Raw genomic sequence first — 27,945 nt, 5'->3', positions numbered from 1 at the left:
TACTGCGAAAGTATAGATGAAAAACAATACACAACGCGTGAAAATGGCGGCTACAGAACGTTGACGTTGAACAAGCTCTTTGACAGCTTTTGTTTGACAGATCAGAGAGAATCGCGGATGTAAACATCGAATCACTCCCCGAATACAGCGTTTTTTAAATGGTTTCAAGGTGTTTTTGAACGCTGGGTTCAATTATTTCGTGTACAGTACGAACCTGCAATTAGCACCATGCCTACAATCATCGCGTTGGACGTGTCGCTGTCGATGTCGCGCCCTATTCCAAACCAACCATCAAGCACCGGTGGTTCTGGTAGTACGGAATCGGATAATGTGCTGACCTATCATCACCTGGCCGTCCAGGGTATCAACTACGTGCTGGATTATCTCGCTAAGCACGCCCGATTGGAATATGTATCGTTGGTAAGTGTATCATTTGTGGGATTTGAAGATGGAGGGCATTGTTTACATCGGATTGTTTGCGTCAAAGCGAGATAGAAAGCTGATCACTACACGCAAGGGAAAAAGGAGAGGGGCTCATTTCGAAAAGGTCTCAGAATAGATATGCCATGTTCGAAAGCAGCTTCGAAATAGCAAAGTTTGCAAACTTCAACTCGCATGTTTGAACACACGCGTGTGCACCACTTTTACGAATCGAGCCGCGCTACCTGTGTGTGAAGTTTTCCGCGCTATGTCAAGTAAATTCTGCCTGTGAAAAATTCCTTCGCTCTGCTACGAAAAAGTCCGTGGATTTGTGATTTCCCACTACCGGAACGGATACGCAGTAGGTGCGCATTAACGTTGCCCGTGTAGCGTGCACCATTAAACGAGAGGAAATGTGCAGCAAACAACCCCATCCGTCGCCGTAGTTGCAGCTGTCTGGTGTCGTTTACATCGGTGCGATCACCCCACGTGTTTGAGGTTAGGTATCGATACTGCCCGTTTGTGGGATTGCGGCTGTGAAAAAGTGAGACGAACGTTCGTCACTGTCTGTTGGACGTCGTTACTCAAGACAAAATAGAAGCGCTGCTTCGCTGTGAAGAGCTGCCATTAGCCGACTCTACCCCTACTGGGCTCGTGTGTGTTACATAAAGGAAGAGAGAAAAAAGACGCATATTACACAGTGTTCCGTCGTGCACCGCCAGCACCATGGCATCCACTAGTGACAAAAGCACACGGGCTTCCTGTGCCGTCCTAACTGTTGCCCTTAGAACCAATTACGATCTGCGTCGCCTCTCCGGGGGCACCGAATGGGGCGAAGGCTTAGAGTATCTACGCTATCTCAATGAAACGAAACCAATCGAGCCGAAATGTCCGCCGACAAGGGATGAACTGATCGCTTCCGGTATGTTGCCGGCAGATGGGACACAAAACATGACAACCAATGCTGTCGATCCGGAAGCCCTGTTTGATGAACTGTTTGAGGTTGATATCGACTATCTGAAGAGTTTGGATCCGAAGGATTGGAAAAATCAGGACCATTACGCAGTGCTTGGACTGAAGAAGATGAGGTAAGCATACACTCCTTTGCAATGAGCGCTTATGCATTTTAACATTTTTCTCTTCACCCTGTTGTGCAGATTTGAGGCGACCGACGATGACATTAAACGAGCATACCGCAAGATAGTGCTGAAGCACCATCCAGACAAACGGAAAGCGCTGGGTGAAAATGTAAAGCAGGACGATGATTACTTTCACTGCATCACGATGGCATACGAGACGCTGGGCACCCTGAAGAATCGTCGTGCCTTCGACTCTATCGATCCCGAATTCGACGATTCGCTTCCGTCCCAGTCTGAGGTGGAAAAAGATTTCTACGGTGCTCTGCGAGACGTGTTCAAACGCAATGCACGTTGGAACGAATCAAGGAAATCAGCACCCCAGCTGGGTGACGATAATACGTCCCGCGAATCGGTGGAACATTTTTACGACTTTTGGTACAACTTCCAGAGCTGGCGTGAGTTCAGTTATCTCGATGAGGAGGATAAGGAGAAGGGACAGGACCGGGAGGAGCGTCGTTGGATCGAGAAACAAAACAAAGCCATCCGGTTGAAGCGCAAGAAGGAGGAATCGGCCCGCATCCGTTCGCTTGTAGATCTGGCCTACAATAATGATCCACGTGTAGTCCGGTTTAAGCGCGAGGAAAAGGAACGCAAACTGGCAGCCAAGCGTGCCAAACAGTCCGCATACCAGGTGCAGAAAGCGGAAGAAGAACGTGCAGTGAAGGAAGCGGCGGAAGCGAAACAGCGCGCCGAAGAGGCAGAACAGAAGCGTATCGAGCAGATACAGATCGAGCGCGAGCGGACGAAGCGTGTTCTAAAGAAGGAGCGCAAACTGTTCCGTGATACGGCCAAGGGCAAGGATTACTTTGCTGCGAACGAGAAGGAACGACTGAAGCATCTGGAAGGAGTGGAAAAATTGATTGATTCGTTCAAGCTGCTCGAATTACAAGATTTCAACAAGGAGCTAGCGGCGGGCGGTCGGGACGTTTTTGTCAAAGCGCTCGGGGACCTGGAAGTTAGGCAGGAGCAGGAACGAATGGCCGCGCAACAAACGGCACAGATACCGAACAATGCTGGACTGAAGGTGGTCAATCGGAAGGCCATGTGGACGCACGATAACGTGCAGTTGCTGATAAAGGCCGTCAATCTGTTCCCGGCCGGAACGATTTCACGCTGGGAGGTGATAGCGAACTACCTGAACCAGCACGGCACAGAACTGGGCGATATGCGGTTCTACGCGAAGGACGCCCTGAACAAGGCGAAGGAACTGCAGGCAGGTGATTTCTCCAAGAGTGACCTTAAGACGGTGGTGAACCAGCAGGCATACGAATCGTTCGAGCGCAGCAGAAAGGATCTCAAGATTATCGACAATTCAGAGATTAGCATGAAGGAGGCGTCCGAGGCGGCAGGCAAGGAGAAAGGACAGCACGAAAATAAGCCCAAGCCGGCGGTGATTGAGAAGAAAACGGCAACCGCTCCGTCGATGGTAAATGGTGGCACGAAGGAACACGTAGCAACGGAAGAAAATGGTGCTGCTGAAGGGAAGGAAAATCGCAACAAGCAACCCAAGCAGGCTGTGAAAGAGGAGAAACCGCTGGTGAACGGAACGGCGGAGGATAGCAATAACAAACTTAATACTGCCCCGGTGACGGAAGGGAAATCGAAACCTGCCGGTGGTGGTACGGCGGCCAAAAAGGAGAAGGAAGCGAATCGGGTCTGGAGCAAGGAGGAACAGGCACTGTTGGAACAAGCGATCAAGACGTACCCGGTGTCGTGCGGTCCGGATCGTTGGGACCGGATAGCGGAGTGCATACCGAACAGGACGAAAAAGGATTGCATGCGACGAGTGAAGGAGTTGGTAGATCTGGTCAACGCGAAGCGTGAGGCACAGCAGATTGTAAAGTAGAGGCGGGACCGACGATTTGGAGGTGGAGCCTTGTATAACATCTTCCCGCATCCTGCACCGCGTCGGACAACCTGTGTACATAATGCTAATAATTGGAACTATCATAGCAAAACTAACACACCATAATACACATCTGTACCAGAGCACACACTCACACACAGACAAACAAAAATACATCTATTCTTTAATAATACGATTGCGACCAAGAGAGAGCCTCAAGAAATTTGCAGACAATGATTAATTAAAGTATGAAAACCAATCTCCAAAAAACCTTCTTTTTTATCCCCCTGCTGTTGTGTAGTGTGGAGTTGCTTTCGAAGGAAATGGCGGTGCAATTGATCGGGGTGGGGACGTAACATTTCATAGGCCTTGTTTTCATTTACTTCATGCTGAATTTGTACTTCTTCCCGTCAGATAATCTATTCGTCGTTGTACGAGGTGGTGGTGGATTTCACGCGCGATTACGACACAATCCGGAATGCGTTGCATAAGATCGAGCATTATGACAAGACGTGTCTGGAGAATGTGCTGGTGGCGGTGAACAACGCTTTTAAGGCACACTGGGGCAGTCAGAACTATTGTCAGATCATCTTCATCACCGACTGTGGCGTTGGAATGGGCCCGAGTTCGCTCAAGAACACGATTATTAACATACAGACGTACAAAGCGACATGTGCAGCAGCAGCAGCAGCGGCTGCTGCCACATCCGATGGCACAAAGACAACGGTTACGGTCGGTAGCAACAGTGCTGCGATTCCACCGCCGGGTGAAAACCAGTGGGTAGGGTTCTCCTACCCAAGCAAACTATCATTCATGTGCCTCGGGAGTCTATCCACCGACTCTGCCTTCCGATGTGGCACGAAGCTGTATATGCAGCTGTTAGAAGTGAGCGGGCAAAAAGGGCAACTGTTTATACCACGCATGAAGATGAAACATGAGGAATCGGGTGGAGATGAACCGTCCCCTACCACCGGAGAAGATGGTGAGGACTTTGTGAGACAGTTGACGCGAGCGTCTGCGTTGGAATCCTTTGCATCGATGTGCGACACCAACTATCGACAGTTTGAGGCAACGCTACGCTGTGGCGGATACTTCCGACTGGAAGAACCAATCACTGTTTGGCCAGCGCCACTTCCTTACACCGCACGTGACGTGTTGGGCGCTGAGACGACCAAGCTTATGTCACGCCGATTGGAAGTTTGTGGTTTTCTCCGAATGTCGGACATTGGTTCTCCAATGTCCGTCAGTAGACACTTAATACTACCACGCAGCGTTGGCGGATTGACAGTAGGAACTTCGGAACAGAACGAAGGTGGAAAACCATCGACGAACGGCGGGTTAAAGAACGGACACGGTCACTCCTCCGCCGAAGAACGTCTCGAAGCCGACATTAAAGCATTCTACGCCAAATCGGATGCCGGAGACCATCATCCGCACGAGGATCATGGGCTGGACGGTACGGACGTGAACAAGGAATCGGTTTGCGTGCTGCTGCACGGCTCGCTCAAGGTAGAAAACATGGCGGCACTAGTGCATGTTGGGGATAATTGGTATGGGTTCATCTACTCGTACGCAGATGGTAAGAAAAAGTGGAACCTCATGCTGAATGTACTCCCGCCCGGCAGTGATGTAGTGCCATGGTTGGGTGATCTACGCTATCTCGGCACACTGGAAGACGCTTTCCAGGGCGAAAATCCATCGTTCCCCATCAAGGCAGATAAGCGCAGCTACTCGCAAACGATTGTCGTCTGGATACGGCACGCAAGCCTACAATCGGACATACAAAAGGTATTGCGGCACGCGAAGAAATTGCCCGAAAAGACGCAACACTTCTACAAGGAGCTGAACCGTATCCGGCGGGCCGCATTATCGCTCGGATTTGTCGAGCTGCTCGAAGGGTTGGCACACATTTTCGAACGTGAAATCAGCACGCTTCCACTGAACGCATCGCCCGATTGCTCCATGCAGCTGACACATGCCGCGATTGAACTTCGCAAAACGAACAACCGCGATCTGAAGTCCATTATCCATGCACTTCCCACACAATACAATCAGCTAGCATAACTGGGAACTGAGCTTTTGTTTAAATACGCGGGATTAAAAAGAAATAGATAAATTATTTCCTAACACTACTACAGAACAAATTTCTTTCATTTCATCTTCGGCCATTTGCAATTTACTAGGAGTATAGATTTCAAATAGTTTTATTCTCAGCTGTCATTTCAGTTAAAATGAGGCAGCTTCTGTTCGGCTTCTGTTTTTCATTTTCGGCTAGATTTGCTTGCGTTTGCATAAGAAGGGGGTTTTCCCTTCTCCCCTTCACTTGATTTCTTCTTTAATGATCAATTCATTATATAATAGTATACATTTTCTTTTCGTTTGTTTGTTTGTGGGGTAACCATTTCCTTCCGACATGCGATGTTGCCGGTGCGCCATCGTTCTTTGTAAATTACTCTTTTTTTACACTGATCTTTAGATAGATTGTTGCCAATCTTACTGTCACCCAGCTTCTGCTTCTTTACTTCGAGTGTGTTTCACTTTACTTTTGTGTAGTTTTTGAGGAGGTAACAAACCTTCTTTGCTTTAGTTATTTCGCCGAAAAAGTGTAAGCTAAACAGGTTGTGTACCGATTTTCTAAATTTTATGTTTTAGCGTTTTTTTTACGCAAACAAAGTATTTGTCACAGAGTATGGTGTGTTGTGTTGGGTATTGGTTTGCATTTACATGTACTTCTTCATAAAGCGCAAAACAATAGCAAACAAGCCTAAACGCATTTCCCGCGGTTGAAAGTGCGTTGTTCTAGGTTCGTTTCCATGTTAGGTATTTTTTTTTTATGTGGTATACATTTTGTTGTCTCTAGATCTAAAGTTATGTTTTACGTACTTTTAACTGAAGGTAGTTCTGTGTTGTCACCGTCAAGCCCTCTTGCTATTCTACACTAGGTTTTTTCCCCTTTCTTAATTATCATATCTCCTTTTACTTCTCTCTTAATGGCACGGACGTTAAGTTGTGTGTTTGCGTTTGCATGGCCTTCAAAAATGTTTTCATTCATCTATATATATAAAAAAAACCATGATAAACGTGTGAATGAATAAAATACACGATTTTTCTGGTAGGAGTTAAATGTATACACATCCCTTCTCAAAAACTCATAATTTAATGCTATTGCCAAAGGAACCTCCTCTGTCTGTGTGAGTTCACTGGGGTATACATATGAAGACATCAAACAAACTTTTGAAAATCATTCCGGGGGTTGTGGCAAATAATTCTTTAGATTTATGAATTAATCTTACGATCGTCGAAAATGCAATGCGCTGACATTTAATACCAATAGTGAAAATTTTGTCAAAGAAATAGAAATCAATTTTCCGACAGCATGGTTTCACTCACCACTTCTATGGCTTTGATGGGATTTAAAAAAAAAACTATTTTTCAAGGACATCCCATAATCACAGCGCGAGTTGGGTTCGTGTCAAGCGAAACCTAATTCCCTTTCACAATGAGACTAGGACATTGAAATCAAAAGTAGCACACACAATCAGAAAAGGAACGCACACTACCAACAAAAACACAACAACTTTCTTCTACACACGTGTGGTTCCGTGGTTCGGATCTACAGCTAACGTAACATGGTAACATCTTTGTTTCTCGATTGGAAGAATGACCACGGGGTGTTCGTAAAGGTTTGGGGGTTGTGGAAAAGATTTGGTTGAAAGGAAGATTTTTTGGTGAAACGTGTTTCATCCACAACTTTTCACCGTTTTGCTTCATTTTTTTTGGACGGTGCTGTTTAATGAGTGTTTACCATCACTATTTGGCTAACAGTGGTTGCATTTTTGTTTGTTTTTTTTTTGTTGTTTCTCTATACATTAGTTAGTTCTGAGTGAGTAGCCATTACAGAAGGGAAAGATACATTGTTAGTAAGAAAAACAAAATATGAAAGAAAGAAGGTTTTGCGATTCTTTTCGAGGCAGGGAAATTAGTATACCTTTCATTTTTCTTCCTTCTTTCCACTCTTTCATTCTCTTAATTGTATTAGGAAATGTTAATAAAAACCTTACACTACTAGGAATATATTCATGTGTATATATATAGATATATGTTAATGTTAGAAAATAATAACGTAAATTTGTTACCTTCTATTATTTCGTTTGCCTCACTCACAATATGAATTCTTTGTTCTTTGTTTCCTATTACGTATACAAGGTTCGCAGCAGAGACGATGGTATTTGTAGTTTCACTTTCTTCCTTCTTCAGCAATTGCATCGTTTCTTATCCGTTGTTGGTTTGTGTTCACTTGATACTAACAACGCAAAATTTGTTTCACTATTTTCAACATAAAAGCTTCACACTTGGCATTCTTGGTTTACTTTCTTCGTTTTTGTGTTGCGTCTTTTATAGTTACTCTGTTACTGTTTTGTTTTATTTTTTTCTTCCTTTCCTCCTTCGTTCTGTATACTGTTTACGCACTTCACGTTACCGGTTCACTTATTTCATATATGGTATACTTCAGTTACTTCGATGACTGGTTGTGTTTGTTTTCGTTTAATATTTCACACGAGCTTGTTCTTTTTGTTTTAGGCTTGCAGATTCTTTCGTAACATCCTATCGTATAAGAGTGTGTTCACTAGTTGCACTTTTTACATCCGCATTGCTTTTTACAACGAACGCTTCAAGTAGACGACAGCAGTTTTGTATGTACGTTGTAGTTAAGATTGATAATCCGAATGCAAAACATCAAACAAAATTGTTATTTTTTCTTTCAAAACAAGCACCTTACTATTCCAAATTTTTAGGAATAGAACATGTTCTTCTCGCGCAACTAACACTTTCGGCAAGTTTCTGTTTGCGACTGGAGTATCTGGTTCTGTTGTTGATTGCTGACGGGCGTTTTTGTTTCAACTTTCCGTTTTTCGCTTTCGTTTCTTTTCATGGCGATATGGAAATCAAATAAATCTATTATCACAGAATTCACTCATCCTCTTTCGCTCGTGTATCAGCGCTTTGTTAATTTTCACATCCTTTTTCCACTTCTTTCGCTACGGATCGCCAATTCGCGCGAGAAATGAACCGGTTAGAGTATTTCTCTCCTTGCCATTTTCGTGCGTTTCGTTTTCTAATGTACTTATTTACGGCTACTGAAACGCTCTTTCCGATAGATTCGCACTTACTTACGTATTTTAACTTGCTTAGTTTTTGTTTTTTGTTTCATTTTTCCTTTCCTGCCCTTAGTATACTAATGTACGTATATCTGTTGCTTTGTTTCATTCTGTCACAGTAGTTTCATGTCACCAATTTAAACTTAGAAAACGGAACTAATATGACACTTAAAAGTAACTTTGTTTTGCTTATCTCGTAATATGTGCAACCATCGTTTGCATCTTTACATGCTAAATAGAATATCTTTCCATGTCGAATTCCATTTTCTTCTAGCAGGATTGAGTGTTTGTTTCATTTACGTATACTTGGCTTGTTTGTTTTGTATGAGTTATCTTCGGTCTTGCCGTCATCTGAGTATCTCCATGTCGCGTTTGGAAGTATTATTTTCTTCATCTGGGAAGAAATTTTGTAGGAAGCGATTTGTGTGCTCTTTTTCCTTTTAATTATGAACCGCTTTAAAGCAAACAGCTCGTAATCTTTGTCTGCGTTCTGTTACTCTTTTAAGTGCATCATTCGTAATCATGCGGTTATCATCGTTGAGGGGTTTTAGTCTAACCGTCCACTCGCAGGTGGTTAATGTTTCTTCCTCTCCTCTGGCGAATGTGCCTCAAAATGTATGCAAATGATATTTATTTATGTAATCGTCATCCGATTACATCCACCACTGGTCACGATGCCACAAACGGTAAGGTAAGCTGTAATCGAAGCATTCAACTACCCCGAAACGCACAAATTCATTTCCATTTCGGCTTCTCAGCGTGTTCGAACGTCACACGAAAACTTCCGTTCACGCATTGCCGGTTTCAGATTTCAGAACCACCGCCGGTACCATTTCCTTCCGATCCATAATTGAGTTACCTTTACGCCGCGTGTTTGAAGACTTCCCAACACCCCGGTGTTACAGGTGGGGAGAAAACCGAAAAATAAAATCCACAGCTCTCCCGATTCGTCGTCCTTAACCACGAACCACGGCAGGGCTCATTACGAAGGTAATAAATATTAATCAATTCAGGCCTCATCATAGCGCACCGGCACGCACGAATAATATCCTCACTGTCGTGCTATTTTGTTTTTTCTCGCACGTTCACCTTCACCATTAATAGCATTAACCGATGAAAGGATAGCGAAGCAGCTTGCAGTCGGGTTAATTAATAACCCACTTCACCCGGTTACGGAAGGAACTGGGCAGGGCCTTTTCTCTGGAAATCTGTGCTGTGACCGAAATTCGACCATTGGTAACGATTGTCGTTCCCGTGCGCTTGTGTGCGGGGTACGTTTGATTGGGATGAATTTGTTTGTAAATTGCATTTCTATTCAAATCGGATGGCACCGTACCACCGGCCCCGACACCAACACAAGGTGGCATGGCACTGTTTACCCACATTGATTGGAGCAATTACTCGGCCACTGGTTCGCCTTTCTATTGTTTGAATTCCGTGTGTTTTTTTTACGTAGCGAACTGAGAATTTTGTTTGCTTGACAGGCAAGTTGACAAGTTGATTAGAACTACGGGGGTGGTCCTACTCAAAAATCCCCCCAGGAAATGGGGAAATATCACGAATTGTTTTTCCAATTCATACTTCATCTAAAAATAGAATTTAAATTGATACAGTTCAACACGGTCGAGTAATTACCAGTGTGGATGTTGTTGTTGCGCATTCCTAACGCCCCTCAATTAATCGTAAAACATCGATTACGGTGACATTTGTTTGTGAAACATAATCTAGGCTACACACGTATACTCTTACGAATTGTTTCCGATTGTAATTCTAGAAAACATTGATTAGGCACCCGCTTCACAAACAATGAGGAACGAATGATTGTTTTGTAAAATACGTACTTCATTCACGGCAGGACCGGGTTTCAAATCCCATCCAGACCGTGCCACCATAGCAAGATAGTCAATCTTGCTACGTAGTAAAAATAAGTCTAATAAACCAGAAATGGCCGGCATAATCTTTGAGGTACTTAGCCAAGAAGAAGAAGAAGAAGGCGTACTTCAACGCGAATTAATAGAGCAACCTGTCGTTCGATTACTAAGAGCTTAGACTTGACTGTGAGGCTATTTTCAAACGGATGATGGTATGTTGCAAACAGTTTGCTTCCAGTCAGTTTGTCATCTTGTTTTAGTTTTGCAGTTTTATCCTGAGGTTTTATCCTACACACCGTATAGGTTACTGTTAGTGGATCTTTGGTGAACTATGTTTTGCAATAAGCAAGACATGGAGTATGACAATCTTACTCCCCAGAGTTGTCGGAGGCATTCTCCAGCATTGGTAGCAAGATACGTCGACGAGCGTTAATGAACCAATTGTTTACCTGTAAACCATCAGAAGAAACAAGAACAATTTCCATGATAAGCTTCGATCAAGTTCCAGTTGTTCTGGGAGTACCTACCTGAAGCAAGGTGAGATTGGTTTGTGCTGCTATCGCACGCTTTTCGTCCTCAGTAGGATAGGGATGCTGCTTGAGCCATGCAGTTTAGCACCAGGAAAAAAGAGGAGAAATAAAAAAGAAAAGATCAAAATTAGTTGAAAACATTGCAACGGCACGTTGGATTGATACTAACGACTAGATGCTGAAATAACCAAGCGCGCATTACACTGGTGGCATGTTTGGGCAAGATGCCTCGCTTCTGTCGTTTGCCCGAACTCGAATCACCGTCCCCGAGTGAGTCAAGTTCGGAGTCAAGCTCATCGGAGCTCCCACACGGTGAGAGCTGACCAGCGTAGATGTCAAGCGGTGAGGTAAGCGCAATTGCCGGTGGACATCGAACCGAGCTGAGAGGCATCGTGTCGGCGTTAGGATGCGTCGGTAGGTGATACTGTTGCTGCTGGAATGCCATGGCAGCGGCAGCTGCCGCTGCGCTCAGATCAGTTGGAAGCAGAGCTCCCGTGGCATCGCCATGCAATGCAGACAATCCCGCAAGTCCAGGCATTCCAACACCGCCAGCAAGTGGAAGCGGGTTTCCTGCATGTGACAAGTCTTCAACGGTCGAATTCTCCAAGATGATGGCACTGTTTGGTAATTGTATTGCTGATGATGTCGGCACTTGCTGGTGATGGTGAAGTGAGTGCTGATCCTGCTGCTGAAGCGCTGGATGGGGAAGTGAATGTTGTGGATTCGATGTCTGAATACTCGGACCACACGGACTACTGCAGCTCAGTAAGCCTCCCTTAGCTTGGAAGATTATAAACGCAATAGAACTAGTTTCTAGACTGCGGTCTCTACTAATGACTTACCTTGCATATTACTGTATTCGCTTGTGTCGCTCCCTTGCAAGTAATCCGTGTTCTGGTAATATCCCTGGGCACTACCGGAAAGATCCTACAAGAGAGTGCCAAATGGGATTCTGTACAACAAATGTTTTCTCAAACGGCTTGAATAACTTGAACTAACCTGTTCCGGACTGTTGATGGGACTGTTGGAGTTGGACAGGTTGTTGTTGTGCTCGAGAGCATAGTCCGATCGAAGTAAGTTTTCCGACTGCATCTTACTACGAAGGCAGGCAATGTAGCGTGTGCAGAAATCTCGACACAACTCCTGTACCTTCTCCAGTTCGAGCAGATGTATTCGTAACACTTGCAATGCTTTTATCATTAGTCCATCCAGCTCGCTATTGTTCGTTAACAGAGGACGCTTTTCTTTCTCCAGCAGTTGTACGAAGGCCTATGTTCGGTAAGACGGAAACAAGCAGTGTTTTAAGTGAAGGAAGTTAGATTGTGGCGCACAAAATCTCCTGATTTACCTGAATATCTCGGGAGAAACTATCTCCATCACTGGTGCCATTGTTGGATGACCCGTTTGGACTAGACGCGGAAGACGAGGAAGGAATGTAGCCTTGGGTGGCTTGTTCACATTTTTCTAGCAGCAGTGCCAGCAGGGAAAACAGAGGATGTCTGAAAGGAGAACATATTACAAATAAATTATACATCTGCTAGCTCTTAGTAATTGTATTGGTGTATTGAATAGAAGAGCCACCGGACCATATCAAAACGTTTACTCTGTCCAGTTTTGAGATCGTGCCTGTACTAAACTCGTAATTATTACAAGGATATCAAACAACGTGCCTTATCGCACCCCAGAGATATTGAGGGAGATTTTCCTTCATGTAATAAAGCCATTACTATCTCATAACGCTTCGTAGATGCCATATACTTTACAATTTTCTTCCAAGTTCGTGACAATGACTGACAAGGTGATGCTAGCGACAACCACCCGAGAAACCGGAACGAAAGGCGATTATCCTTCCTTTCGTCCTTGCGTTTAACAGCAGGGATGGCGGAAAACGTCAAAGATCCATTTCTAACTGACAACAAGCCATTTGCAGTCGTTGCAGTTCGGTTTTTTTTCTTTTTCGTGTTTTATTTTGCATTGGAAATTTCTCTATCGTTTCGATTCCGCTCCCAGGGCGGAACCCCCATTGTCCCGTGATGCGTCGATGCACTTTTGCTTATTATATATACCGTAAAAAACCTCTCTTTCTTGCTGTTCCCTTTCTTCGCTATTTTCGAGAAAACTTGCCTGTTATTGCCCCACCCGCGTGCCGGACAGAAGAGGAAAACTCTGTCATCGTGTCATTTGTGGCCATTTTCCATTCGATGAAGTGATGCAAAACGAGCAGCAACCGAGAACCGGGACAGTTTTACAATGTGCATAATACATTGTACGAGTGAAGGCGGTGACGCCAGTTTCCGTCCGTCCCGGTCAATCGGTATCCGTATGCAAATCGTGCCACTTCGGAAGGACTGCATTCAAATGCCAGTTCGTTCCCGTATCGAACGGTTGCGAATATATCAGTGAATATGCCCCCAAACACCGGACGAGGTGATCTCTGGTAGTGATGCGAGGTTATGGTAAAATGTGTTCTTTTTTCCCCGGATTTGACTCTCAAGTGCCGGTCATCGGATCGCTCTCACGTAGCAACGGTGGTCGATCACGTCTTCGAGATGCATTTTCACAAAACCATATGTGTGTAACAGCTCGGTTAGTGTTGAACCATAGACGAAAGAGCGGTCGATTGCAGGATGGTTGGAAATCCTCCGCCATTGACGACACCCCAACCCCAGCCCGGATTTTCTTGCTCTATTAGCATTTCCATCTGTGTACGACTTTTTCCCACAGCGTAGTTTCATTCTTGTTCGAGGGGTTTCAGCATTTGTTTCGCCGTTAGCTGCATTTGCTTATTTTTAGTACATTTGACGAATGTTACAGTGGCGGGGTAAGGTAGTATTCGCTGAAAGTTGTACTTCAACAGGGTAAATGTTAAGCTTTGTTAGTTTCCATGTTCCAAATTCCAATGAATTGTATCATTCGCCATTTATGAGAGCATCTATAATTCGTTTCTTGAAGCGTTTTGTTCAAGAGCCGGTACACTTTATCGAGCCGTTATCGGCAGTTATATTCATCCCAAGAACTAAAAGCGAAACGAAACTTCAAATGACTAGACAAAGGAAAGAAAACATGGCAAGTACTATAAATTTTCGTTTAGTCAAGGACCCTTTTTAAGGTCTTTGATATTTCTCCGACCGTTTTTGGGGCTTTGATGTTCAGGAAAGATGTACCAAGTATTGCATCAAACTTTAGGTTTGATTTAAAGAATAGTTTGAGTTATGACAATTAGTCTTCGACGACTACCAAATGTTTTTTTTTGAACCAGTGTTAGATTTCTTCAGTTTCTTCAGATCTTCTTTAAATCTCCTCTCTATTACAATAAGAAAGGATGTTTGTATTGCAATAACTAATATTTTCTATATCTTATGACTGACATCATTCCAACTTAATGCCAAAATGCAGTAATCTTGCAAGTGCTCCAGCATGATCTTCCCCCAAAGTCAAAGTGTCGTCCCACCAACACACAAAAGCACGGCAATATGAAAAGCAAATAATGTTTCTTTTGGCATCGGATTTCGACTCTGTACTCACTTGTAGACTGCCCGCTTGTCGGCTTCGAACTGTGCCTGATCGATGTCGCTGAGGCCGTGTGGTGAGATGGTCGAACTGCCGGAGCCTGTCGAGGCCGTGATTGGACCACTGCCAGGACCGTTGTTGCTCGTACTGCCAGTGCTGCCATTGCTGTTGCTGCCACTGTTGACTGTGTTTCCGACCACGCCAGGCCCGGTGCTTCCGGCACTGGTGCCGATTGTGCCCAGTCCGGATGCCGTCACCGCCGACACCGGAACCGCCGTTACGCTATTTTCTTGCATTGTTGTGCGTTGTGTACAGTTAGGTGTGTTTTTGTATTGAAGCTTGACCAGGGTAGGAAATATTGCACCACGTCCACGTACGAACCAGAATTTGAATATCCTTTTCTTTAATACCTTTATCACAATATCGTATTTTACTGCAGATGTGTAAGTGTAACTGGGTGCTTTTTTATATTCTTGGATGGGATGTTTCGGGGCTCGTGCAGTTTTTTATCACCAGAATCAGCTTGTCGTAGATGACTTCACAAACTCATCTTGAAGAACATTGTTCCATTTTTCTTTCACGTTCACGTCAACTTCAGCCGTGCCAGTTGTTTTTTTCTTCTGACAACTACATGGAAGCTAGCAAATCGTCCAGCGATTGTTAAGACATTATTTCACGCTGGTTCAGTAGTGCAACATCAAGCACTAAATGGTATCTGCAATGAAATAGGACAAACAAAAACGTTTAGATTGATAAACCACGGTAATAAAGCTGATTATCAAGCACAAAATAGGTTCACGGCATCTCATCTCTTTTTGATTATTCATTCAAATTGACCCATTTTAAAATAAAACCCGCGTATCGCAATGCGCATCTCGTTTTATTGTTTATTTCTAATCTATTGATCTCTCGAAACAAGCACCGCATGTCTATTTAATATCCCTTTTATGGTCGTTCATCCCTGCTGAAACCGTCACTTTTGGGGATGGTTATCGCTTCCCGTACAGTCAATGCGGCGATCTGTACGATTGAAACAAATTATTTACTATTCGTCGGAGACCGCAAATCCAAACAGCCAAGGGTATGAAATGACATGCTGCCGAAAAAAGTAAGCTTACTCAATTGTTCCACTGAAGTAGGACGCCCCAAACCCGCCCCCCATGCACCGTGAAGCAAATCAACCGAAATAAATTGTTATCGATGCACCAAAGCATGTGGTTTTTTCGCTAACGAAAGGTAAAAAAAATATCTCCCAAACTCAATTCCACGGTACTAGCCGATAAATCTAATCCTAAAATCAAAACCCGCACAAAAAACCCTTTCAGGTTCGTCCTTTTCCCAAACCCGGAATGATAAACGATTCGCCACAAATCGAGAGAACCGCTTGGAACCGCTGGTGAGTGAGGTTCGCGGTTCGGAACCAATCAACAAACGCGGAAAGTAACAAAAAAAATCCTTGGCACGCACGAGCGCCAGTAAATCATTCCGAAATTCATCCACAATCGTTCAGCACAAGGGAGAGAGGTGGTGTGAACCGGAAGAACTTCATGGGAAGAAGGGGTTTGGATGTGGGACGGAAAGGGATGTCTCATAAATAAACACTGTACAAGCTATCAAATTCAAATCAATAACGGGCCACGAGTTGGTGGCCAGTGACGTTTGGAGGTCCTCGAGAAAAACAGCCGCATCAGGAAGCTTTTCATTTTTCCCATTTTCTTTGCCGTTTGGAATTTTATTCCTTTCAAACTGTTTGACTGCAACTGGAAGGACAGTTTTCCCCTGGCCATGCATGGCCCTATCTCATATATGGCAAATAGATTGTTGACTCGTGCTTCGTCAAATACGACATTCTCAATTCGCTCCCCCCAATTGAAACCCGTATGGATGAAAAAAATAACGAATCGAGCTTGCGAAACAAAAACGAATGAAAATTTGAAAATAAATCCACACCGAGCCCCTAGACATTTAAAGCGAAAGGAAAACAAATACATTCGCGATCAATTTGTGTTTTATCTGTGCATGCTTTTAGCCCTCCCAACAAGAACACCGGCACGTTGGAAAACGTTGGAGAGGATTGAAGTTAAAGTTTATTGTTTTCCAGGGGGATCCCTACGCGCGAAACTCCCTCTAACTCACTATTCAATCGTTCTTCATTTCACCCGCAAAAAGAAATCGAAATGGTTGATTGTGGAAATTTTATTCGATCAAGTATTACTTCCAATTTCGCATGAGGGACGGGCAGCAACCATTTACGAACTTAAAACACAATTTACGACCTAGTGAAAGTCGACAGTTTGGCATCGAAATTGGATTGGGCCCGGGTCGAAGCTTTTAATGCCGTCAGGATGAAGTTTGGCAATTGTTTATTCGCGATCTCACCCTTCTCTCTCTCTCTCTAGAGCTGTTAGCATGTCTATCTGTCTGTCCGATGTTTGGACCGATTGTTTCTCTCCAAATGCTCAAAAACACAATTACCCACAGATTGTAGTGATTGGAGTTGGAGGGATTCGGCAAATCCGTTTATGCTTTGTCAACATCCCGCTTTCAATGCAGTTGCAGCAATAAACAATAATCGTTGTTATTATGACAAATGCAACAGTGAACGGGAGGAAACCGAAAGATAGTAAAAGGGTTTTAGTAATGACCAAGGATTTTTCGTCTGGAACCTGCGATTTGATTCAGTGCTGGTTTGATATAAATTGTCCTTGCCGCTGATCTCGTTCGATACTGTACCTAATCCTTTTGCACAATTGCTGGAAAATATTAACCCTTCAAATGACGCAATCGTTTTGTGTCATTACAAGAATGATATTTTAGAGTTCTATTTCAGACGGCTAAAGTCTGAAATAAGGACCCCCTCTCACGGTCACTCACGTGAGTGACTATTTTTCGTGCAGGGTGGTTCGCAATCGGTTGCGTGTTTTTAAATTTTGTTTCGATGCACAGACACCTGAGAGCATGGCTGTCCAAGAAGAAAATGTAGCCATTGGTGCCATCTATCGACCACAGGTTAAAGAGACCACCCTGCACGAAAAAAGTCACTCAAATGAGTGCCCGTGAGTGGGGGGGGTCGTGTTTCAGACTTCAGCCCAAAAATGAGCCTTAATAAATTTTAATTTTTTTGAATTTTTTGATTTTCTTATTATTTTTCACTCTTTTTTTTATTTAAAGCATTACTTGAGTGAAAAGAAACACATTGCAACCAATTGGCATTAAAATAAACCAATTTAATTTTTTTTGCAAAATTTCCCAAAAAAAACGTAAGGGGTAAGCCTTATGAAATTTTCGAGTTAAATTTTTTTTTTTAATTTTTTTGTGATTTTTTATTATTTTTCTAATTTAAAGCATTATTTGAGTGAAAAGAAACACATTGCAACAAATTCGCATTAAAATAAATCATTTTTTTAAATTTTGCTGAATTGCTCAAAAATGAGGAAAATTTTATATTTCTTCAAACAGGGTAAGGAACTTGGTTCCTCGAATAACTTCCGGCACGGACACCTGAGAGCATGGCTGTCCAAGAAGAAAATGTAGCCATTAATGCCATCTATCGACCACAGGTTAAAGATTGGAGATCTGTTGGATACCGACCGAGTTATAGGCAAAACTTGGTGCAAAAATGAGGAAAATTTTATATTTCATCAAACAGGGTAAGGAACTTGGTTCCTCGAATAACTTCCGGCATGGACACCTGAGAGCATGGCTGTCCAAGAAGAAAATGTAGCCATTGGTGCCATCTATCGACCACATGTTAAAGATTGGCGATCCGTTGGATACCGACCGAGTTATAGGCAAAACTTGGTGCAAAAATGAGCCTTAATAAATTTTAATTTTTTTGAATTTTTTGATTTTTTTTATTTATTTTTCACTCTTTTTTTTATTTATAGCATTACTTGAGTGAAAAGAAACACATTGCAACCAATTGGCATTCAAATAAATCAATTTAATTTTTTTTGCAAAATTTCCCAAAAAAAAACGTAAGGGGTAAGCCTTATGAAATTTTCGGGTTAAATTTTTTTTTTAATTTTTTTCTGATTTTTTATTATTTTTCTAATTTAAAGCATTATTTGAGTAAAAAGAAACATATTGCAACAAATTCGCATTAAAATAAATCATTTTTTTAAATTTTGCTGAATTACTCAAAAATGAGGAAAATTTTATATTTTATCAAACAGGGTAAGGAACTTGGTTCCTCGAATAACTTCCGGCACGGACACCTGAGAGCATGGCTGTCCAAGAAGAAAATGTAGCCATTGATGCCATCTATCGACCACAGGTTAAAGATTGGAGATCCGTTGGATACCGACCGAGTTATGGGGCAAAGTTGGGCCAAAAATGAGGAAAATTTTACGGTTTCACAAACGGGGTATGGAACTTGGTTCCTCGATTAATAAATCACTTTTCGCTACGCGAAAACACCCTTACAATGTATTTGTAATTTTAAAAAAATCAAATTCAGGCCACATTGCATAACCTCCGAACCACCCTGTATGAATAATTGACACGCAGATGAGTGACCGTGAGAGGGGGGTCCTTATTTCAGACTTTAGCCCTTTATTAGACTTATAATATTGAATAAAAAATTATCCTAATAGTGAAACGTTTCAAGTAATTTTTTATCAAGTATCCAAGTTCAACTTAGCTTCAAACATTCCCCAAAAATTTCAAAATATATTTCTTTGACTCGTAAGGGTTAAATAAGCAACCACTAGAGCCAGCGCAATTTGGCACAACCAACCGAAAATGGTGCCCGAAAAAACACATCCAAACGACACATTCGCTCCACCGCAGGCGGCAACATATCGTGATGTATAGTGGGTGGCATAGTAGGTACACTCCACCCGGCTCCCAACGCCCTAATTCGTCATCTTCTGCCGCCTAACCCAAGCGCTACCACCACAACGTACAGACCACAGCGCGCAACAATTTGAAGAGGTTGTGATTGTGATTTGAATAATTTTGGCTAAATTATGAGCCCGCGTTGCCGGTCCACGGGTCGGGGATCATTCATCATTGAACCACAACACCGGTCACACAAACACCGAACTGTTCGATGGACGATCCATCCGGCAGCAGGCACCGAAGGCACCAAAGGATTGGATGGAGTACGATAGAATTTCATCAGATAATATTTTCGCGAACGCGCTTCGTAAACGCGATGATAATGGAGACCAACACGGAAAGCATCGTGCTGCTTTACAACCGTAGTTGATGGAGCACATTTTGGTTTAATTATCATTTATTGCTTATCGGACATCAATAAATCGGCCCGTGGAATACTCGTGTAAATACGGAATTGTTTTTGCGAACGGTTTTTTGCATTACTTTCCCTTGGAAATGGATAAATCGGATAAGCATTTATCAGAATGCAATTTCTGTTTGTGTTTTACTGTTTCATTATCAACTATACTAGCAGCTGTAATGGTCAGCTTGTTTTTGGGAGATACTTTTATGGCGACAGTCGCTCCACAATTGTTACAAAAAAAACTAACAAGGAGCAGAAAATTAATCTACCGGTACGTTTACCATTTGTTGTATCGTTATTTACTGTTTCACATTAATTCGATGTGAAAAACCATTCCATCAACAAATCCCGTCCATTTCCAACGAGCTCTACCTCACGTACAGAACAAACAATCAATTCACCAAACCAAACAGTGACGGAGTTGAAAAATCGTCCACTCGAAACGACTTACTTCAAAAATAAAACAAAAAACAAACAGAAATCTATCTAGAAGCAGTTAGCTGAAGCGAAAAAATAAATAAATACATCAAATTGCCACCAACGGTAGCATTAATGGACGCCACTTAGAGCTGATGTTGAGCTTCTCGTCATGCGGTCGTCTGCACCTCGAAATGGAGCCGATAATTGTATCTATTAAATCAATGCTCACTGTACAAATTATCTCACTCCGTTTTTATACGTTTTATTTATGGCCAATCAAAACGCCATCGTAAAGTAAGGTTAGGTCAGCCAACCGGTCCTTCTGGGAGTCGCAAGTTTTTGTCTAATGGTTCTTCGATAGTGAGCTGATCGCAGTTTTGCTTTTTTTTAGTTCAAACTTCAAGGTGTAGTGAGTAGAAGGGAAGAATAAGAACCAGATTTTGGAGGTATTTTGGGTATTGGTGGCATGTTGATAGTGCAAATGGTTCATAGTTTATTTAATGATATACAATTTACTACTACGCTCGCGTGCATAACGTCTAAGTAAACGTCTCTCGACACTCCTGGTTCAACTTTTCTTTTTCTCTTGCACGTGAGAGCAAGACTACTGAATAACTATTAACTATTCTTGCTTGGTGGACTGCCACTGGTTGCTTTTGCTTCGTTCACCAAACCACAGTAAGAACGATCCAACAAGATCTTGTGTGGCTCTACACAGATTTCGCACTTTGTACCCCAATCGGACTACTCCAATGGGATCATCTTCCCGGCGGTCGAGTCTGGAGTGATTTATTTGACATTTATTTCACGGCCTAGTTAACCGCTATTATGACTCTCGATGAAGTAAACATGACTACCCTTATCATGCGGTAAATTCGACGTGTGGTGTCCTCGAGTCCCTGACCTTACCATCCGGACGTCACTGTCAGGTCCTGTGGAACTGGATTAACCTGTCATTCGCCCGGTTTGCCTCTTCAGGAGCTTATCAAAATACTGCTGAAGGGAATGAAATTCTAATGATCCTTCAAATGCACAAACATGAACGGTATATAATCAATTTGGCTGTAAGTAATGAGGGTTCATTATCAGCAACAGTTATTGTTGACCATACATACCTCTACGTCGCACATCTATACACGTTTTACCGGGGTGCGAAAATATTTGTCTGTCAAAATTAAATTCAAACTCCGTTTATTTTTCTCCACTACTGCTTGGTGTCGGGGCAAGAGAGATTAATTTCTAGCATGCAAAATAACACAAGCTTGCATAATCTGTCGAGAAAGACCCGCACCGAGAAAACCCGTCATAATGTAGCACCATCTGTTACGGGAGGCATGATTAAAGAAAAGCCAAATTTAATGCTGTCGCACTCGGTTTGGTCCGGGTTTGGACGGGCATATCAACTGTTTGTTTTTGCTGACATCTGCAACACATTTGGGTACCGTTCATATGTGTATATGATTTTCAATTAGGAAGCAATGTGTTGAGAAGTGTTCATGAAAATGAATGATCACATCGTAACGAATGTCCTGACATTAAAAAATATTGTACGATGTGTAGATATGGAGCTTAAGAACTGCACAGAATTTCATCACCCAAAGTTGCTTCTGTATGAGTTGGAATGTATTTAAAATTCTAAGTCGTCTAAAAGGTTCCAATGTTTTTCTAAGCACCTTACAAAAACCTCTCAGTGCCGCTTTTCACTATTTTCTCATCAATGCTTCATGAGCTTCAAGTGTTCCGCTGTAACTTTTGTTGCCCGTTTTGAAGGCGTTTTTAACAAAATATCTTGAACGAGAGCAAACTCTACTTTCCTAAGCGCTCATGGGAAATTCAACCCAAGTTCAGTGTCCGTAAACAAACGCTCACATAATGCACAGAATCCAAGCATAATTTCTGCGTTCAACGGCAAAGAGCATACCTTGCTGCACAGCTACAAAATAAGCTGGAAAACGCGTGTAATTTATTCTAAAATTTTAGCGCCAAAAACTTTTACACTCCGCACTGGCTGGGGAAACTGACGACGACGGGGGTGCAAGGATGTCTAGAATTGGGAAAACTTGCATCGTTCCATTCTGTCATGGTGCTAAATTTATCGGCAACCACAAAGCCGCAAAGGACGACATATGTGTGTTTAAAAAAAGATGCCTCTCGGCACGGATGAGGTGTAAAGGGGGGACGGGTTTATGGAACGGGGCGGCGGCGGCACATGTGGTATTTATTGGAAGTGAAAGCATTTAACAAGGCATGTGTTGCTTAAATGAATTTCGAAGGGAACGCTTAGTACTGGCACGTTTAGTCCTCGGATGGATCAAGACACATCATACTTGGTTGATCCATTTGGTACGTAAACATTGGAGCTGAAAATTTTGCTCATGGACGCAAGGAATACTAGAGCACTTAGAATCCTTTGAGTTAACATCCTCAACAACAATCCATTGTTGAGGGTCGTCTATGGAATGATTATTTTCGCCCAAACAACCTAATAATATTTTTAGTTAAATTTATCTAATCACTCTATTGTTGAGCATGTGTTTTACCAAATATTATTTCAATAGTTTGACACAATAGGAAGAAACGAAGTGAATGGATAATGAAATATAATCGTATCAATAAAGTAAAGCAATTCGATTCTTTTGCTTGCACAATTCTTTAACCCCGTTGAACTTATTTTTAATGGAAGTAAAAGCTTCAATTTAACACCAATTAAAAGGACATTCGATGGCCCCATCAATGTCACTGGAAGCCATCGCAAAACGGCCAACGCTGGACGCACGCACACGAGCCATTGTTTCGCTGCTGTTTGCAGTTTATTGATAAGAACATTCATATGGCCATCATCGAGCACAGAGGAAGGTGGTCGCTTTACACCAGCGGTAACCTTTTCGCGAGGGCACGAGATTGTCGTGTCGCGCAACGCGATCTAAATACAATAAAACATGCACCGCGCCTTTTTTTTCCTCTTTGCACGAGCCCATTCGCTTGCGGCAAGGTGCCTTTGAAGTTTTCTTGGTTTCTCGGTTATCTTCAGGAACGCCGATGTTCCGACGAAGAGAGAGAGAGAGAGAAAGAGAGAGAGAGAGAAAGAGAGAAAGAGAGAGAGAGAGAGAGACAGAGAGAGAGAGTCCAAGTGAAGCGTATCATTTGTTCGGTTTGTTACAGTTTAAACTGTTTAAACGCATTGGGTTTCCCTTGTGCACGCGCGTCCAACAAGAGTCGTACAACGCGTCGAGTAATCTCTTCTTAAATAAACGGTCACTTTGAATTGAGCCGCATCCCGCGTCACCGGAATAGTGGAGACCGTGGACTGCCAGAAGTTGCCACACATAATCCCTCCGTCAACAAACACCGGGGCCCGGGTCACGAGCAGAACTTCCCGTTTGAGATACACCGCCACAATTAGGCTCAATTAAACTCGCCAAACTCGTGGGTTGTGGTATTTGAATATTTTATCGCGATAAGTACATCGCATCTTGGGAACGCATTGAGAAGATATGGTGCCATAATACGATGTCATAAATGGGAACACACTGCCACAATGTGCCACCGGTGTCCGTCTTTCTTTCGGCTGCAATAAATCGCTCCTATTGCGGAAGAGTTTGTTTACCCAAAATACTATCACGGTATTGTAGTTTTGTAAAACGTTATCGTGAATAACTGTTCGAAATACATCGCTCCGTAAAAAAGGGATAAGATAAATAGCCTAATCGCTTATGGGAACAATCATCTCCTGCATTAAAACTGACATAAAAATACCATCCACAAAGCATTTATGTCTCGAATGACGAAACATTACGCCCCGTCACAAGTACCCCGGTCCAATAAACAGTAGCACACCAATAAACCTTAACCGAATCGCACTGGAACGTTAACATTATACTGGTAATTCCGAACAAAACATGGGGCTCAGTAAAGATAACAACTCGTTGATACACCTGGGGTGAGAAAAAAAAGTTGTTTACTATTTCTTTGCACTTTGTACTTACTTCGTCGTAAAGTGACGATGGCAAACCTGGCAGACGATAATTAAGGCAACCTATCCATAAAGCGGAAAGAGGGATCTTTTCTTTTATAAGAACGATTGTAACAAACTTTGAAATGGTAGCGACACTAGCGACACTACCGGACTTTGAAAGTATTTCTTGCTCAAGGAAGGAATTTCTTGAGGTATATCTCAAGAGCACACTTCAGAGTCTCATGATATAATCCTCAACTTTGACGAGAGAGGAATCGGGTTCAAATCTTATCGAAATTCTATCGAAAATAAATAACTCCTCTTATACTACATTAGTCTACACAACCTCACACTTGTCTAAGTTTCTCTACGTCAGAAACTGTTGAAAAACAATGCAGTAAATGACACGCCTGATTCCCTTCAGCTCTCTAGTTTTATGTTTTCTTGAGAAAAAATCCCAAACCAAAATCAAATGAAAGGAGTCAGAGGGTGCCGCCATAGATTTGACCCCGAGAGAAGAGATGAGTCTCGCAAACGTTGGGACTCCATGTGTTTCCTTTGCTTTGCAGCACCAGCAGAAGAAAGCAGCTGAAACGACTCCCATGGTTGCATAGAAATGGGCGAAACCGCTTCTTTGCCACATCCTAAATTTCCATTCGAATTTTCTACTCCATGCCGGGGAAACGTGAATGACGGTGCCTCCTCGTCTTCCGTTTTTCCTCCTCGATACAATGTGTTCGGTAATGTGTGAGTATGCGGCGCTCATACATAATACATTCAGCGCTAGGACGAAGGATACTTCGCAAGCAAAACCGCGTCAAACATCGACAGTTTTGCCACCTTTCTCCTTTCTATAATTCTTGCACTTAGGTTCTTTTCAAGCAGTAGCTTGCTTTTATCTAGATTTTTCCGACTATTCTTAAAATTTTGCATTCTACACCCTTTCTTTGAGAGACTTTTATAATTTACGTCAAGTTTTAGATGAATATTTATTCATTGACTCAAACCCCGGCATGCCATTAAAACGAAATGCATTTCTTCATTTCGTTTACGCTCGCCGACATCCTCCTACTACCCTGCGTTTACCTTCATTCAAGTCATGCATTTTCCTTTTCCGTGTCTGGAAAGTAGAAGCTTATCATTATACCCCATCCCCCCCACAAACAAACAAACAAAATCGCCAGATCACCAGCCAAAAACCACAAATAACAATGCTTCGAAAGCGAAAGATAACAATGTGAGGTGCGGAATCATAATGCAAGCAACCTATTCCTCCTGCATCATATCCCGCGTGTCCGCAGGAAAAAACGTGATGTTGCTCTCCTATACCCATGCCCAAGAGAAGCGCCATGCCGGTAACGGTTTTTGATGAAAGAACTTCCAGCGCTAGCAGATCTGCAGCTGAGCAAAGATGACAGCAGGCAGCAAGAAAAAAAGCAAAACCACCGAAGTAGCTTTGCACCACTCTGGGCTGCGGAATCGGACATGATGCGCATGGACGCGAAAGTGAGAGCGGAAACAACCGACGATTTGGCCACTGTGTCCAGAATGAAAAGCAGAATCGCACACCCTCGATCGCACGAAGCGATGTGAATCCGGTCGATGGTGACTGGGACGATTGTACGACGGAAGAAAGGAAACAGCCGAAAACGCTGTTGCGGGCAAAAAACCCGAAGAAAAACTGCAATAAAACGCAAATGTTACCTTTAATATAGAAAATATTCCCGCCATCGCCATCGGAAAAATGGAAAACGGATTCGGTAGAAGAGAAGCTGTTAGGACGAAACAATCCACGCGTGGTTGTGGACGTACGAAAAAAGGCAAAAGACGATGGTGAGTGATTCCCTAGGTTCGTGAAACGATATTCGTCAATCTGAAGGACTAACAATGATCGTACACGCTTCGATCGGTAGCGTTCATTTGTTTTTAGCATTTGAATAATATTAAAGAAAAACAAGTTGTTACACTCAACCACTATTTCTTCAAGGGTCAGCTAAAATATGCCATATAAATTGGCAAACACTCAATCATACTACATCACAGGGAGTTACGTTGTCTAAAAACGAGGAACATAGTTTCGAACCACACAAAGTTAGCCAAATTAACCTTCCAGGCGGCAATCGGAACCAGCCATGATCAGCTTGTTTCGGTGCAAAAACTCGCTCTGTTTTCCACCCCATCCCAATCGGCCTAATGAGCTGAAATCTCTTTATGCAAACGTTAAAGGCAAAAGGGCACTAACTAAGGACGAAATAGAACAAAAAAAAAACAAAAAGAAAAAAACAATCAACCCCCAAAACAACTTGCGTTCCAAGCTATACGGTCACATCCCACCCAAAAAAACGAACCTGTCAGTGTGTTTTCCAAATGTGTAACAACCTAGCGTAGAGCTTCGTCACGCAATCGAAACTAGCAACGAACCGAAAATTGGCTCCAAACGTAAGCGAAAAGCTAACCGGAGAAGGAAAAACTATTTTCTTTGCTCACGCAAAAATATAATCTCATTATCCTTACCCATTGGCCACACGGCTATTGGTAGACGGCTTCTTTCCCCTTTTTTTTGGTTAGTCTTTAGTACGACGCATAAGGGACGGAGTGACCAAATTATCGTAGCCGACCACCACAACCAAAACAAAAAACCAACAACAGAAATCGGAATATTCAATTATTTATAAAGATTCAGATTATCCAATTAAGGGATCCGGAGCTGGTTCGCACATCGAAGAAAAGGTCTGAAGTTTACTAGCCCTATGCTTCTGCCAATAACTGATACAGAAATGCCTCAGTAAAATTTTGATGTGTGCAGTATAGTATCTAGATGGTTGAAAACGTAGTTCGAAAACATATTTGTGGCATTTACATAAACTGTGGCCAATAAAATTGATAGCAGGTGATATATATTTTTATTACAATATTAAAAACATTGCTGTTCTGCTAAACATGGCATTTGTATAAGCTACACCTTTTGAGTACATCACCTGTCAACAACAATTAGTGTTTGTGTACGAAATAAAAGGTACACACCAAATCCGGCCGCAATCAGAACATCCTGGACAAATCTAGAAGCGAAATTTGTGTGCGTGCTCGTATGACTTTTTTTTCTCGACATTACTGCAAACGATAGGTGCGTTCCCTTCTCCTAACAAAGTGGAAATTTATGTTACCTCCCCAAAGAATTGAGGAAAATTAACTGAAGCCTATCAAACGAAAACTCACCCGGTCAGAAAATAGACCAATCTGAAACAGTTTCGACCACCAAATCTCGTTTGGAAAGAAGTCCGTTGGAGATGAGAACACAAGTCTCGTATGTTCACTGGGGGTAGGGATTAAAATACACCTAAACTCTTTTGCATTTAGCTTACCCCTAACCACCAAATCTGTATGATCGGACGAGGTAACCCTCAGTAAGTGTTTAGCGAAAACAAAAAATCGGCATTTGTTTGGCGTAACATGGGCTGGACATGGAAGACTCCGTAAGGAGTCAGGTGAAAGGGTAGGCATGGCGATTGTTGATGAGCTTCTTAGCCAATGGAAGACTGTTGGTAGAGATTACCAGTCGTCTTAACCTTTTCCATACCAAGTACTACGGAATACCCAGAGTGTGCAAGTAACTGACACCGGTAATAACAAGCACTATATACTCACAGTGGACGAGTAAATTGAATGACTACAAATGAAATGAAGCCCAAATCCCTGAAAGCATGTCACATTCACTCCCCCAATCGGACACCGGGACCAGGGATGATCCCGTACCAATACTCTGGAGATATTCCTTGATGCTCGGAGTTTTTGCTGTTAATGCCCAACGCAATTTCTACCATCGCCAGTGTTCCAAAAAATACGGTTGGGC

At 42.7% G+C, this 27,945-nt stretch overlaps 3 protein-coding genes across 5 annotated transcripts in view; 2 read left to right on the top strand and 1 right to left on the bottom strand.

Moving 5' to 3' along the window:
- The first annotated feature begins 108 nt into the window (after positions 1–108).
- Positions 109–5,593, top strand: LOC125771454 (integrator complex subunit 14). Its single transcript, XM_049442099.1, has 2 exons — positions 109–420; positions 3,820–5,593. Exons 1-2 carry the CDS (start codon positions 229–231, stop codon positions 5,467–5,469), a joined length of 1,842 nt encoding a protein of 613 aa, XP_049298056.1. The 5' UTR covers positions 109–228; the 3' UTR covers positions 5,470–5,593.
- Positions 576–3,675, top strand: LOC125771443 (dnaJ homolog subfamily C member 2). The gene is made up of 2 exons (XM_049442087.1): positions 576–1,508; positions 1,578–3,675. The coding sequence occupies exons 1-2, from the start codon at positions 1,147–1,149 to the stop codon at positions 3,403–3,405; spliced, it is 2,190 nt and encodes a 729-aa protein (XP_049298044.1). The 5' UTR covers positions 576–1,146; the 3' UTR covers positions 3,406–3,675.
- LOC125771467 (homeobox protein PKNOX1-like) overlaps positions 5,594–27,945 on the bottom strand; it is a 58,612-nt gene continuing 36,260 nt past the window's right edge. For 2 of the 3 annotated variants that reach the window (XM_049442117.1, XM_049442118.1), the window contains exons 5-11: positions 14,491–15,190; positions 12,314–12,464; positions 11,965–12,234; positions 11,808–11,892; positions 11,135–11,745; positions 10,963–11,028; positions 5,594–10,884 (exon numbers count right to left, since the gene is read on the bottom strand). In XM_049442117.1, coding sequence (XP_049298074.1) covers positions 10,804–10,884; positions 10,963–11,028; positions 11,135–11,745; positions 11,808–11,892; positions 11,965–12,234; positions 12,314–12,464; positions 14,491–14,771 — 1,545 coding nt within the window. In that variant the 5' untranslated portion in view covers positions 14,772–15,190 and the 3' untranslated portion in view covers positions 5,594–10,803. The remainder of the gene's footprint in view (positions 10,885–10,962; positions 11,029–11,134; positions 11,746–11,807; positions 11,893–11,964; positions 12,235–12,313; positions 12,465–14,490; positions 15,191–27,945) is intronic. The other variant, XM_049442119.1, reaches the window with a different exon arrangement.

The sequence above is a fragment of the Anopheles funestus genome, chromosome 3RL (genome assembly GCF_943734845.2).
Source record: "Anopheles funestus chromosome 3RL, idAnoFuneDA-416_04, whole genome shotgun sequence".
NCBI classification, from domain to species: domain Eukaryota; kingdom Metazoa; phylum Arthropoda; class Insecta; order Diptera; family Culicidae; genus Anopheles; species Anopheles funestus.
Note: the sequence above shows the minus strand (reverse complement) of the source record. Positions and strands in the feature narration are given on the sequence as shown.